General features: G+C 41.2%; 1 protein-coding gene across 1 annotated transcript in view; it reads left to right on the forward strand.

The window, feature by feature from the left end:
* The window catches only part of NARS2 (asparaginyl-tRNA synthetase 2, mitochondrial (putative)), a 21,558-nt gene extending 7,696 nt beyond the window's left edge, over nt 1-13,862 (forward strand). Inside the window, exons 5-9 of the mRNA XM_009076326.1 lie at nt 1,638-1,704; nt 3,101-3,238; nt 4,790-4,887; nt 7,073-7,099; nt 13,302-13,862. Of these exons, the coding sequence (XP_009074574.1) occupies nt 1,638-1,704; nt 3,101-3,238; nt 4,790-4,887; nt 7,073-7,099; nt 13,302-13,446 (475 nt within the window). The 3' untranslated portion in view covers nt 13,447-13,862. The remainder of the gene's footprint in view (nt 1-1,637; nt 1,705-3,100; nt 3,239-4,789; nt 4,888-7,072; nt 7,100-13,301) is intronic.
* The last annotated feature ends 346 nt before the right edge of the window (nt 13,863-14,208 follow it).

The following is a 14,208-nucleotide window of genomic DNA, read 5'->3' on the forward strand; positions in this document are numbered from 1 at the left end:
CTTTCACAACTCAGTGTCTTCTGGGTTAGTATATTGTCTTCAAAAGAGAATGAATTGCAGTTCCTTTTACTTTTTGTCAGTTGGCCTTTCATCTTTGCATGAGGCTGACACCTCAATCTGCTGGCCTTTGGCTTTTTGCTCCCCTGGCCAAGATCCTCTTTCTATAAGTGTATCTTCCTTCCAGTGCAGTGGTTTGCTCACTGTCTTGCTTGGTTTTGGCTTTGGTGCTTTGTTTTCAATCACACTTCCACTCCAGTGTCTCCTTTTTTATGAAATTATTTTATTATGTTTAAAAATCACAGTTGATTTTCTATAGCCAATTGCTTGTGCAACTTCTGTTCCCAATTCTGTGTGCTGAAGAACTGAAGGGTTTGGGTTTCCTGCCTTGGACCCCAAGAATACCTTGTGTTTGGTACTCTTTCCTGTCTCTTCAAATAGTGGAGCTCTCCATTCTTCCCACAGAACATTGTAGTGCTGTTCAGCCCAGCACTGGTTGTTCTGTTAAGCAGCTACAGCCACACTTGAGCAACAGGATCATGATGGATCCTCCCTGTGCCTCTGCATGAAGTTACTGTCTCCCCATTTCAGTCCTCTCTTTGGACCTAACTGATGTTCCTGAGAGGACAGAGTTGCACTGAGCTTCTCCCATAGTCCAAGAAAAAAAAAAAGGGTCAGACAATCTCTTTCTCCTTCTCTGTCTCTCTTCATCATCTGCTGGAGGATCTGGGGCATTCCTAAAATGGACCTGTGCCAGTGATATACCTTATTTGGACTGTGGCCTCGCATGACCCAAACACATGGAGCAAATGTATTCCTTCTTGAGGCATTTCCTCAGAAGCCTTCTCTGTGTTGTGAAACCTTGTAGCTGGGTGTAAAGAGCTCATGCTCCTTAGGGGATTTGGTTTGTGATTTGATTTAGCCAATGAGAGATGAAATTAGAGTGATCAGGTTATTCTTTCTTCTCTTTGCCGCATTTTGCTTGGTATGTGGAAAACTTGTCAGCCAAAGTATCTTGCATTGAGCCTTGATTTCCAATTAATCAAACCTGGGGCATTGTTCACTGCAGTTTTTCTGTTTGCTATGTCAAGATGCTGTTCCTTTGTGCTGGTGGAAATCAGTGGAGAATCTGCTCTCAAATCTGTCAGAGGAGCATGGAAACATTTCTGTAAATAAATCTAATGGTTTTTGCAAAGTAAAGTAGAAATATTTGAGCTACAAGCCCTTTGCACCCTGGGTTGTTATTTTTGCCTACCATCACTCTGAGCTAGAGCTATGTTATTCTAGCTATGCTGATGAGGGCACATTATTTCCTTTTTAAAAACTCCACAAATTTCTGTGAGGCAATTCTCTGCAGAGCTCACTTCTGACTGAAATGCAACATTGCAGTAATGCAGAAGTGTTGAGAGCTTAGCACTTCCTGCCCTGGATGTAGCTGAAGCACAAGGAAAACATAGGGTTCTTGCCATATAAAATGCTTTTTGGTTTCTTTCCAAAGAAGCATTTCTGGGAAGTCTGACATTACACATAAGTTGGCGTGGTGGTGGGGAAATGCCTCCTTAATTTTTCAGCCTGGCACTTAGCCAGAAAACTTTGTTATTCCTTTCATAGTTATCTTAGATAATTTCTTCTTCTTGCAGAATTTCCTACAGTGAAGCAGTGGAAATTTTGAAGCAAGCTTCTCAGACTTTCACTTTCAAGCCAGAGGTAGGTTGTTGCCAGGTGGCTTGTCCCCATGCCTGTTCATGTGCACACCCTGAACTTTGTAGAGTCTCCTTTCTCTCTTTCTGATACCACAAGAGCTGTTATTTTGAGTGGATTGTCTGCCTCCTGGGGTGTTTGCTGAGTTGTAATCCATGTATGACTTTTGCCCTTTGGGGTTGAAATGGGAATGATATAATGAGTGAGATCTGTAGCAGAAGGACACATAACATTTGCAGGGAAGGAAGTGATGAGTTTGCTGTTGATGAACCAAGGCTTTAGCAAAGGCAGTTTTCTTCCCTGTATGTGCTGAAAGTGTTGCCAATACAGTAGCAATCATCTAAGGAGACTTGCTGCAATAGTCTTCAAATAATGGAAAGATACTAGCATAGCACCAAAAGTTTGAGAAGGACTAATAAGCCAAAACTGTGTCAAAATACCATGTGATCTAGATGTAGGTAAAGGGAATCCTTTGTCTTTCTGAAGCATAGATGTCGACTGGGAAAAAGACTATAACATGCTTGTCCTTCTAACACTCTTAGATTACAATTTTCTAAAAATAGTATTTTGCCCAATTTCAAACACACACCCACTCTAGGGTGGGATGGCATTCATAGTGGTGTTCATCTCATGTGCATGCTGTTTAATCATTATCTCATTCTAATGCTTTGAGGAAAATAACCCTCTGACTGAAGCCACTTTCGTAGCGAATTGGGTAATTGTCTCTTCTCTGCATACAACTGGGTGTAGAACCTCAAATCTTGTATCTGCACTACCTTGATCTGTGACAGCAAACCTGGGATATTTTCAGATGAGGAGAGTCTGTGGGATGTCTGTTCCCCTCTTCTCCTTCCACTCCCCCAATATTTTTTCCGTGTCTTATAGATGGACCAGAGGTCTCAAGTCAAAAGCTACAGAATTTATAACATCACTGGAAGAAAGGAAAAGTGAAGGGCATTGCAAATATCCAGTGTTGCTAATAGCAAAGAATGGGTTAATAGGATGCTGGATTTTACTAAGTGAGAATTAACGTAGCATGTAACAGGACATAGCAGGGAAAAGCAATCAGGTTTGGGTTGGTTTGGTTTTAGGGGTTCTTTTTGCTTGTTTGTTTGAGTTGTTTTTTCTGATTTGATGCCTGATGCTCGGACTTGATGCAGGGATGATCTGTCCCTGTTCTGTGAAGTTAAATCTTATTGTTTTACATGCTTTGCTCTTTGTTAAAACTCGTGAAACTGTCTGCTTAGCAGATTTTGCCAGTTGCCTGTATGAGAAGTTGCTTTACTTGGTTTCATGTTATTCAAAGCTGCACATCTCTCCTACACAGGGATTTTGCTAGGTGTCTTGCCATGGGCAAGATGCACGAAAGCAGATTCCCAGGTCCCTTTTGCTGTCTTTGCAGTGGGGCCGTGACCTCCAAACAGAACATGAAAAGTACCTGGTGAAGCACTGTGGTGAGGTTCCTGTGTTTGTGATTAACTACCCATATGACCTGAAACCTTTCTACATGCGGGACAATGAAGATGGACCTCTGCACACAGTGAGTCCATGGATCCCACTTCCACTGCTTTTTTGGCTAGGTATATACCTTAGCCTGTTGACAGATAGGTGAGGATAGTTGTTGGGAAAGGTGAAAGTTCTGCGCAGGGAAGCAAGCGGCCGACTCAGTATGAGTGATAAAGCAAACTGCAACTTTATTGTCTGACAGGCTCTTCTTTATACAGTGCAGGACAGGCATATAACTATCAATCATTTATAATTGGCTAAGCTCTAAAGATAGCATTCAGGTACTCTCCCTGCTTGCAGTTACAGCTGTGAGGATTATTTCTTACTTTCTCAGGCTTGGCTGCATTCCTAGCTGTTTGTCTCAAACTTGTTTGTCTCACCCTCAAAGACAATTTACCCCTGCCATCTGCCCAGCTGAGTTACTCCCTGTCTATGTATAAGTTACAATCTCCAGAGCCTTGCTTGTACACTGCATTCCCAGGTGCGTTCCCAGGACTGTGTCCTTGCTCTTTTTAGCCTTCCCCAGGTGCATTCCCAGGATTATGTCCCCGCTCTCTTAGCCATTCTCCAACAGATAGTCATCTGCTGGGCCTCCACTCAAGTCCAGGTTAAGATGTGACCATCAGGTGATCCCATCTCATTTTTTTCCTGTTGCAGAAGAAATTCCCAAAGCAGGAACAGGAGGAGGAAGATTCAAGAATTGGGATAATATTTTTTGCTTAGTTCCCTTAATAAAAGTTTGCCATAGTTTATTTCTTTTCCTGGTAAACTTCTGTACTGTTTGGTGAAATGCCTAGAACTGCATGGCTTCAAGCAGTCCGTGATTCTCTTGTCATCCAAATGTAGCATCCATGTAATGCTCAAATAGCAAATGAGCACAGGAAGTAAGCCCTTTATCCACAAGTCTCATTTCCCAGTTGAACTGAGACAACCTGAAGCATTGCCTTCTGCTAAAAAGAGCAAGTACCCCACCATGTACCACTGTCACTTCAGTGGCTTTAATTCTAGCAGCACTTGAGCTGTGAAATAAGAAAACTTAACCCTAGAAGACAAAACAGAGAAGACAGCCAGCCCAAACCTAACAGTGCAGGTTGTAACACTTGGATCCAGCACAGGAGTGCCATTGATACCATTTCTACTAGAGCTGGCTCAAGGAATGGGGGCAGATGGGGCCAAACACAAGCTGCAGCATCAGGGCAGGGAATTAGGGCTTCAGGAAACTTGCCCATGTGCCTCTTTCTTATGAGCTGCTGTTGGGTTCTTTATAACCCTACACAGATTGTCACCAGAGTAACCTGATGCTAGTCAGTTCAAACCACTTGCTGTGGATATCCTCATTCTGGAACATCACTGTTGTCATTTAGGTTTTCTGTAGACTTACTGATGTTTATCGTTGCCAAAATTCCTCACAGCCTTCTCCTGTCAACAAGATACTTTTCAAGTATGTGCAAATACTTACATAAGTGTCCTGGAGCCTGGAAGAATTACAGTAGGGTTTTACAAACAACCATCAGTGTCAGCTGTATTTCTGGCAATCACCCTGTGGCTGTGTGACATGACTTCAATTAGTTTTCTTTCTTTTAAGGTTGCAGCTGTTGATCTCCTTGTACCAGGAGTAGGGGAGTTGTGTGGAGGCAGCTTGAGAGAGGAGCGGCTGCCCTTGCTCGAATCACGCTTACAGAGGTATGGAAAACTTACATGTGTCAGACTAGCCTGAGTGTTTGAGCAGCCCTCAGTGGTTGGCAAGACAGAGGTGTGGAAGGAGCAACTAATAGTATTTAAAAGAAGCCTATTTTTGTCTTTTTGTGGTTTCTATTTATCTGAGTAGGTGATTGTGAACTGAAGTTCTTGTGCTTCTGTTATAGGTATGCAAATGGCCTCTCTGTTTTAGCTCATCAGAGAAGAAAAGTTTACTTTATGCTAGGAGGCCAGGGCAGCAGAATGCCTCAGCTCTGCTGGGTCTGTCTGGGACAGGGTCTGATGTGAGGCACTTCATCCTTGAACCCTTTCTTCACAGTTTTTGTGGCTGAGAGTGGATTGCGAAGGTGGAATTTGTCACGTAGACAGATATATTTCTCATTGCATTGTGCAACTGAGGAACTGCAGTTTTGGTCAGAAGCTTTCCTAGTTGTGATGTAGCTGGCCTCACTGACTGGTCTCATTTCAGAGAATATGGTTCCTTACTAACACTTTGGTTGGAAGCTTTACTGGAAGTGCCTGAGACCTATATACAGCTATATGGGCTCCTTCCTTGCTGCCTTAGTCTAGATCATGTGACTTTGAGTAATTTTCAGCTAAATTCAATGTCAGAATATCAAAGCTGCTGTTTAGTTAACAATAATTGACATTATAGATGGGGTAATTCTCCACAGGCAATTAGCCTCTGGATCCTGTGAGATTGTTCAGAAGAGCCCTACATAGTATTACAGAATGGTTTGCATTGGAAGGGGCCTTAAAGGTCATGTAGTTCCAACCCTACACCAACACCTTACCCTAGACCAAGTTGAGCAAAGTCCCATGCAACACTTAAACAGTTTTGTTTGGGCCAGTCGTACATTTGTGCAAAGCAGTTTTGGAGGAGGATTAATCCCAGAATAATACCATTTGCACATTGAGGATTGATTTGTTGCTTAAATCAGCCACATGCTCACACAGATATATCTAGTCAGTAGAGAAGAGCAAAATCCGTTTGAGCATAATGAATCCAAAAAAGCACAGGGCAATTAAAATAACTGGAACATTGGTTCTCAGTTTGTAGAGTTGTGCAATAATATTCCCTGTGCTTCCTGCTCTCTGAAGCAGCCATACTTTAGTTGCTGTAAAGTACAGTATTGCCTGCTGTGCTTTTTTACTCAAATTTTTTTGCCTGTAAGATCTAGTGTCCACAATCCTCAAAATTGTGGGGCTGGAGGAGGGTCCATGTGGAGTTTGAAGCCAGACGTTCTTGTCAGGAAAGTCATAGAAAGTATTTCAAGCTACAAATGGGTGTGTCTTCAGTGACCCTAAAGTACAGCTCTGCGTTGAAGAAGGCCTGGAAAAATCACACCTTTTTTCATGTATTTTTCTCAATTTTGACTCCTTAGGATCTGATTTTCTGAGCCCAAGTGCTTTGTTTAGGCTTTTAAATTCTATTTCCTGCAGACTTAGAGATAAAGAACAGGATTCTTGTCTCCTTATACATGGTTCTGACAGTAGCTCTCCAAGTCCCAGTCAGAGACAGCTGCAGTGCACTGAAGATGGGCGAAGTGGTCTCTCTTTGACAGCTGAATTTCCTGTTCATGTTCGGAGAAATGGAAAAAAACACCAACTCTGCTCTGGTTCTGCCAGGGCAGGAAAAGGAGAGGGTGCACAGGTGGTGATGAGAAAAAGACATATTTTATTGAGTAATATTACAGAAGTTGACACACATGAATTAAACGACAGTTCAGTGGTTTTGTGCTTTGTGGAAGGGGAGCCACATAGCCACACTTGTGAAGAGATTTTGGCTCACCCATAAATGAGGTTGACTGCATATCATTGTAAATTTAATATTCAGGCCCATACTTTCCAAATGTTCACAGGCAGAGTTTATGATATGCTTAAAGTTAAGAATATGTACAAGTCTGCATGAAGCTGGGATCAATCCTGTATGTTGAAGAAACAAACTGCATTTCAAGAAGCATGTTGAGAATCTTTTCAAGATTGTCTACCAGTTACCAGAACTGACAGCCACTGATCATGTCTTCCCTTAATTTCCTGCCTTTCCTTTTAGGTCTGAATTTAGTCATCAGACTCTCCCTTTTGTTGTAGCATTCTCGTCCAGGTAACTGCTGCTTGTGCAGATCAACTCTATTCCTTTATTTACAAGGGCTTTTCTTTTCTTTCACAGGTTAGGACTCACAGATGCCTACCAATGGTAAGATGCTATCCTGTGATGCAAGCTCTGTTTCTTCGAGACTCTTTGAATAACTTTTTCTTTTTTTCTTTTTTCTTTTTTTAATTTTGTTCTTGAGGGAACAATTCTTGGCCCAGTTGCCCTGCCATCACTGCCAGTCTAAATGGAACTACCAGTTCATTTAAACAAAGTTTAATGCTACTTAGTTTATCCTCCCAATTTGTCCACTCACAGCACAGGTCATTCCTTTCAGGATTGCATAAATGATTAATTTACAACCCATAATGATTTTTGATATTAAATCATTAGGCTGTGTTGGAAATTGAACGGATTCTGACCACCATGCATGAGATAAACAGGTTGCAGAACTAAAAGCAATTTGTGACTTTTAACAGCTCTATGAATAACTCCCTCTGCAATTGACAGGGCAATTGGGTCGAAAAATCTTCCCTAATAAAGCAGTTAAAGCAATTAAAACTGTCCTCCTAAGGAGACAGATTAACCTTTGGATTAACAGTTTAACCTATTAGAACAACAGAAGGTTCTTAGTGTTCCTCTTGACAAGTGTTTCTTGGTATGTATTTTGTCATAGCTACTGAAAGAGTGCTAGTGCAGAGAATTTTAAATATAGAAGAGTATATTCAAATACCGTGCAGTATTTGGATTGGTCATTAGGGAGGCTGCCTTGACAAAAAGCAAAGTGTAGGATTCTTCACTTTCCTCTTCCCACAATGAAAAATCACTTAGGAACAGCCCAGTGTACGGCAGATCTTTACATCATCTGTTTGCAAACAGGGTGAATTAAATGTCTTATGTTGTTTGTATTTATGGGCCAGAATGCACCATATCCCTTCTTTACAGGGAAGGATTATCCTAAACAAGGATGATCAGTTGTGTGGTTAGATGCTGAGATACAGCCTGAGGAAGTCTGGTGTTCAATAGCAGAGCCTTCCTGCACTACTAACATACCATGGCCCTACCTCATGCTTCCCTCGAGAGAAGATTAAGGCATTTTCATGCATACCATGGCCCTACCTCATACTTTCCTCGAGAGAAGATTAAGGCATTTTCATTGCATATGCAGCAATCAATTCTGGAAACTCTTCCTCTTGTAAAGTTGTTTCGGAGACTTTCCTCCTTTATTCCTTCCACTCCATCACAGCTAATGTAACTTCCCAGAGAAGACTAAAGCTGTTGTTACCCCCTGCCATAGCAGGGTCTGGTGTCCTCCTAGGAAGGTGCAGGACAGGAGTAATTCTGGATGCTTCTGGACTGCAGTCCAAAATCTGCCAGAAAACAGGTAGGTGGTTTGCCAGCATCCATCTTTTCAGTGGAGGTGGCAGGAGACAAATTAATCTCCTCCATTTTAGTGATTGAATTTAGTCTCCAAAGCTGGCTTGCAAACTCCTTAAAGAACAGTTGAGTCATTCCTTTTTAAATATAATATTTGCTGACTTTAGAATGTGATCCCTTTTGAAGTTCCTTAACCACTGCCATGTCTCTACCTGTTTTCTGCTCCCAGTAATCATGAAGATATTGTGGGGTCTGACTACTTCTAGGACAGCTTCAGAAGTGCTTTGTTTGTGGAAGAATCATAGGGCAAAGAGTCAACAGATGATCTGAAATGCTGTTCTGCTTCTTGCCATTCCTACCTTTTAGAAAGCTTTTCAGAAAACGAGATAAAGTGATATGGTAAAACTCCTCTGAACCTCTTTCAGTTCACTGCATCTTTCTTGTTATGCAGGTTTCTTTCCATAAAGAGTATGAGTTGGAGGAGTGTTTGGCTTGATTTTGTAGTTATTTTATCTTATTTTCACACTTCTTCCTTAGAACTGTAGGTAGAAAATAGTTCAGTGCTGTAGATAGTGATCTTGGCTAAACTGAGAGGTCTGTGGAAGTGAGGTGGGAAAGTCAAGTGATCAGAGTTTACTCTGGGAAGTCACTTTTTTCCCTGTGACCAGGGAGTATTAAGTATATTGCCTTGTTAACAGGGTACCTGATCCTGTTTGCAGCTTCCAGGTGCCAACTTAAAAGTAACGAAATAGGTACTTTGTCATGAACAACGTGTTCCCACCACCATCAGCTTGAGCTGCATTTGAGACAGTCTTTCTACATGTAAGGCACCCATTTCCTTACTCTGATTATCATCATGCACACTGGTGGAGAAGATTGTCTCATACTGAACCCTTTACAGTCCAAGTACCTTTCTGATCTTCTAGTATAACACTGGTGAAAAGTACAAGTGGCAGAGCAGGTGTTGTCTGCCGTCTTTGAATGGATGTTACTGTGTTGTCTTGGCCCAGCTCCTGCTCTGGATGAAGAACATTGAGCTGTGTTGGGCTCTTCAAGTTCTAGTTTTCTTTGAAGATTGAATGTTGGCATGTTCTGTTGAGTCCTTGTGTGGCAGGGTAGAAAGGAGGAGTTGGACTTAGGGAACAGCAGCACTGGTGAGCCACTTGCAGTCCATGGCCAGTGACAGCATTCATGTTGTCCTTTAACCTTCTTCAGAGCCCAGTGAAAACAGGTAGCCCATTACTGTCCCTGGCAGTTGCTTGGGTCCTATTACTCCTGCTTTGGGGAGAAACTGGAGCAGTGTGCTGGGCCAGATAGAGGCAGGCAGAAAGTCAGTGCTCAAGCCAGTCAGAATGTGCCCAAACTCCACTCATATCAGTGGTACTGTTCTAGGTTAGTGTCCCTGAATGCTTTTTGTGTGAATTCACAAGACATTATGGGACTGTTCTAGGTTAGTGTCCCTGAGTGCTTTTTGTGTGAATTCACAAGACATTGTAGCAGAGCAGAAGCTGCCTGGAAGCTAAGACTGTTATACCCAGCATCAGAACCTGGTGATGTTTTGCATGTTTATTTCCTGAAACTTTCAGCAAAACAGTCTTTAAAGTATTATTTTGCTAGTAGTTTTTCATTACCCTTTTTTTTCTTCCCCCCAGTAGAATATTCAGTTTCATGAACTGAAATATCTTTGCATTTGGCTTGTAGTTTTTCATTACCCTTTTTTTTTTTCTTCCCACCAGTAGAATGTTCAGTTTCATGAACTGAAATATCTTTGTTCTTTCAGTTTTACTTTTCTCAAACGGGACACAGACTTCAGTATAACAAGGGGGTTGCATAAAAGATCGAGGTTATATTTGTTTTGAAATGAGACTGAAAATAATGCATTCTGCTTGTGAGTGGTCACATGCTCTTCACAGTGCCTTGCCGTGCAGCATGGGAGCTCATGATGATGATAAAAGGGTATAGTTTTTTAAAAGGATTAAAGGGAATGTTCATCTAACATGGCACATAACAAGTTCCCGGAATTCATTGCTGGGGGATGTTGTTGCAACACATACTTTAGTAAATCTTTAAGAGTTACCAGTCCTCAGGGTCCAGAATGTATACTCTGTGACTAGCTGGGGTGCCAGAAACTTGTTTCCCCTGTGGAATAATGTTGCGCAGTCCCCCAGTTGCCAATGGAGGGCTCAGTTCTCCTCTTAAGTATGAGCTGCTAGCAAAAACAGCAAGACTAGCTCAGGACTGTTTTTGAGGTGAGAAACATCTAATACTTGCAAAAACAGCAAGACTAGCTCACAACTGTTTTTGAGGTGAGAAACATCTAATGTCTGGAGACTACTGAATGAAGGAAAACCTCAGGGAGCATTTTCAAGCCTAAAGGGATTTTTCTCTTCATCTGCAGGCAGTTACTTTTTCTTTCATCTGGGAAGAATGAAAAATTTCTCAATTCCTCTGCTTCTTCTAAGCACAGTCATCAGAAAGGATTCACAGTCTTGATCCTCAGCACATTTAATTCAGTGGACTTTTTCCATTAACTTTAATGGGGTTTGTTTCGCTCCTTTTGCCAAAATGGCTTCTCAAAGTGCTTTGAGATCTACAGATCAAAGTCCTGGATAAGCAAGGGTAGAATTTATTATTATTGTTCATCTGGAAGAAGCTGAGTTATTTCATCTTCTCACAATGACTTTATAAACTCTGTTGCCAGCAAAAGGGGAGAAAAGATGATACGCTTAGTCTCAACTGTCTTTGCACAGACTGAGATATGCTTATAGATGTCATTATAAATGTTTGTGCTGTTACTTGTATTCCTAGTTACAGCTAAAGCTGTCACCAGCTAGTTTGTCAGTTCTGCTCAGAACTACCGAGCTGGCCAAGAGTGATCTGCCACGGCCAGCACCCATATCCCTCACATTTATGAGGTCTTTTCTATTTCACAAGTCACCACCCTCGGCATCAGATCTGCCCATCATCTTCCTTGCAAACTCTTGAAAAGCTGTGAAGCAGAGCTCCCCAGGGGCTCCCAGGGTATTAGCATGAACACAGGTTCTTCTTAATCCAGTCTGTATGAAGTGGTGAGAGATGAAGACCACCATACTGTTGCACAGGCTACATGTTTGTATCCTAAGGATAATACTCATCACAACATGCGGGGTGTATACACCTGAGCCTTAGCAGGCCAAGCTAACACTCAGCAGTGCAGATAGGAAACACGTGGGTCCCAGTGATCAGAAATGTCCCACTCTTGAGCCTGCTTTTCAACTTACAGTATAGGCACGACTGCACTTTGTGTGTCAGTGCTACTAGGAGGAAGTAAGATCTTCTGGTTTTATTACTTGAGCAGAGAAGGGGAAGGGAAAAACACTGGGGGAAAAAACCTGAAGATTGGATTGACTGTGGTAAATGGCATCCCAGATTTTAACTACTGTTAATGAGCTGCAAGGAAAAATAATATTTCATGGTATAAAAGGCATACTGTCAAACTGAGTGCCAGGGCAATCATGCAGCTGTAGAATTTGTTGGAGAGTACTTCTATTTTGCAAGCTGAGGTGGTCATGGGCATTACTTTGCCCTCAAGCCAACAAAATCCTGACATCCAAGCAAGTACACTCAAATATATATAACATATATTTTACAGCAGAAAGATTTATATGTGTATATACAAATATAATATTCCCTTGCAGTTCATTAACAGTAGTTAGAATTGGGGAAGCCATTTATTGCAGTCAATCCCATCTTAATTTTTTTCAGTGTTTTTCCTCCCTCTACTCCACTGCCTAAGTAGTAAAATGTATATATGCATTGATATTTAAGTGTACTTCATTTCTTTTTAAACTGGGATAATAAAATATTGATACACAAAGATTAGAACCATATAATACATCTGGAGTCACTCAATCTGTTACTACTGCATTCATATAAAGAAGAATAACTTTGTGCCCTCAGCAAGCTCAAAAGTGGCCCCATGAATAAATAGAACCACTGAGATGTTTTTCACTCCTATTGCAGTAAAATGGTTGGTGACAATTTATAGCTGCAAATGGAGTATCACATCAGATACAGTCCAGCTGGGAAATGGAGAACTCTAAAAAAGAACCATCATAATCTTGTTGATACCCATATATTTGGAATATCTGCTTCCAAAGATTTACTGAGTTTTCTGTGTACAACAGGTGCTGTTCTCTAAAATAAAATGTCCTGTTCTAAGTCTCATTTTTAGAGAAGATATGTTCAAGTTTTTTTTGCTGGCTTACTATAGAAATAAATTAATTAGTCTATAAGAGTGACTGGGAGGAAAGTAGCAAAAAGCCATCATAATTGCCTTAAAAAATCTGAAGGACTATTGAGCAGACAGCAAGACCTACTTAGGCTTCTGAAGAATTTACTGGAAATGAAATTACTTAAGCTATTGAAAAGCAAACAGAAAATGAAAGAACATGTTGTAGAGCAGATTTCCACACCAACACGGCAAGGGCTAACCAAAGGCATGCAGCAGCTCCATCTCCAGCAGTGGAGATGCTTTGTGATTCTGTAGGAACCTCTGTTTCTGCCTCTGCTAGGAATATTTTAGATACTAAAACTTAAAAAGGTGCTTTCAATATGAGCAGAGTAATGATGTTCAAGCTCTTCTTTGTACCCAGATAAATTCTTGCTCCTAAACCAAACACAATCTAACATATTGGCAAAGCATAGCTATGCTGGTTTAAATGGGTTTGCACTTGGGATTTCTGCTAATGCAATTCTGCCTGTCAGGGAGCTGCACCTCATCACACCCCTGACCAATGCCAGCTGTGTCAGGACACACACAGAGTGTCTCAGTGATTAGGGTCAAAGGGAAGAAATTAAGATGGAAAGCAAAACCCTAGATTAAAAAAATCTCACTTTGATTACATCAGCGTAACCGTGCTGCAAGTGTAACTATCTGTTTAAATTACAGGTATCTAGACCTCCGAAAATTCGGCTCAGTTCCTCATGGAGGCTTCGGAATGGGGTTTGAACGCTACCTGCAGTACATCCTGGGAGTTGATAACATCAAAGATGTTATTCCTTTCCCCAGGTTTTCTCACTCCTGTCTCCTGTAGCTCAGCAGTTGACTCGGAGTAAATTGGTGGTGTAACTATGTGTATATAAAATACTGTGGTCTGACTGAGTGTGTCTTAGTTGGAAATCAAGATATTTTTTTATATCCGTGAAACTCTTGGTAAATTTAATACTGTCTTATTGAAAATTATATATGTTCTGGTGAAATTATGGCAGGACACTGCCAGTTAATTTGATGGCAGCTTGTGTCTTCAGTGCACTTTGGGAGTATTAATAATTCCCACTTAACTAAAGGGTTAAGTTTCTCATGAGACTGGTACAAGCTGTTGAAGTACTAAATGGGAGGTGGCAGGGAGTTTACGTGAGATATTAATAAGGAGGTATGACCTTAAAATACTCTCATGTCTGATGCCCTTGCTGTTACAAAATGGTTACTCTAAAGCATGATTTTCCCCACTCTGAGTTGAAACGAAATATTGTTTAGCTTGGAAAGATCAACCAAACCTAGCAAGGAGCAATGTCATATTGGAACTGTGGAGTGAGTTAGATGAATGATTTTGTGAACCATCAATAAAGATGTACACTGGGTTATTTTGTAACTCTGTATCATTTCTTCTTCTGTTATAAAACTGTAGCTCTCCACGTCAGAGTGTTTCCTTCAGTGTCTTTGGTAGAGGTTTCCTTTTCTGTATACCCAAATTAGTTGCACAACTTCTGCAGGAAATATCTGTTTTCTGTCTCCAAGAGAGTACACATTCATAGCAGAAAGAAATGTTCATTTGGATCTCTCCAGAGCCAACCTG

This window comes from Acanthisitta chloris, unplaced genomic scaffold (genome assembly GCF_000695815.1).
Source record: "Acanthisitta chloris isolate BGI_N310 unplaced genomic scaffold, ASM69581v1 scaffold9660, whole genome shotgun sequence".
Classification (NCBI taxonomy): domain Eukaryota; kingdom Metazoa; phylum Chordata; class Aves; order Passeriformes; family Acanthisittidae; genus Acanthisitta; species Acanthisitta chloris.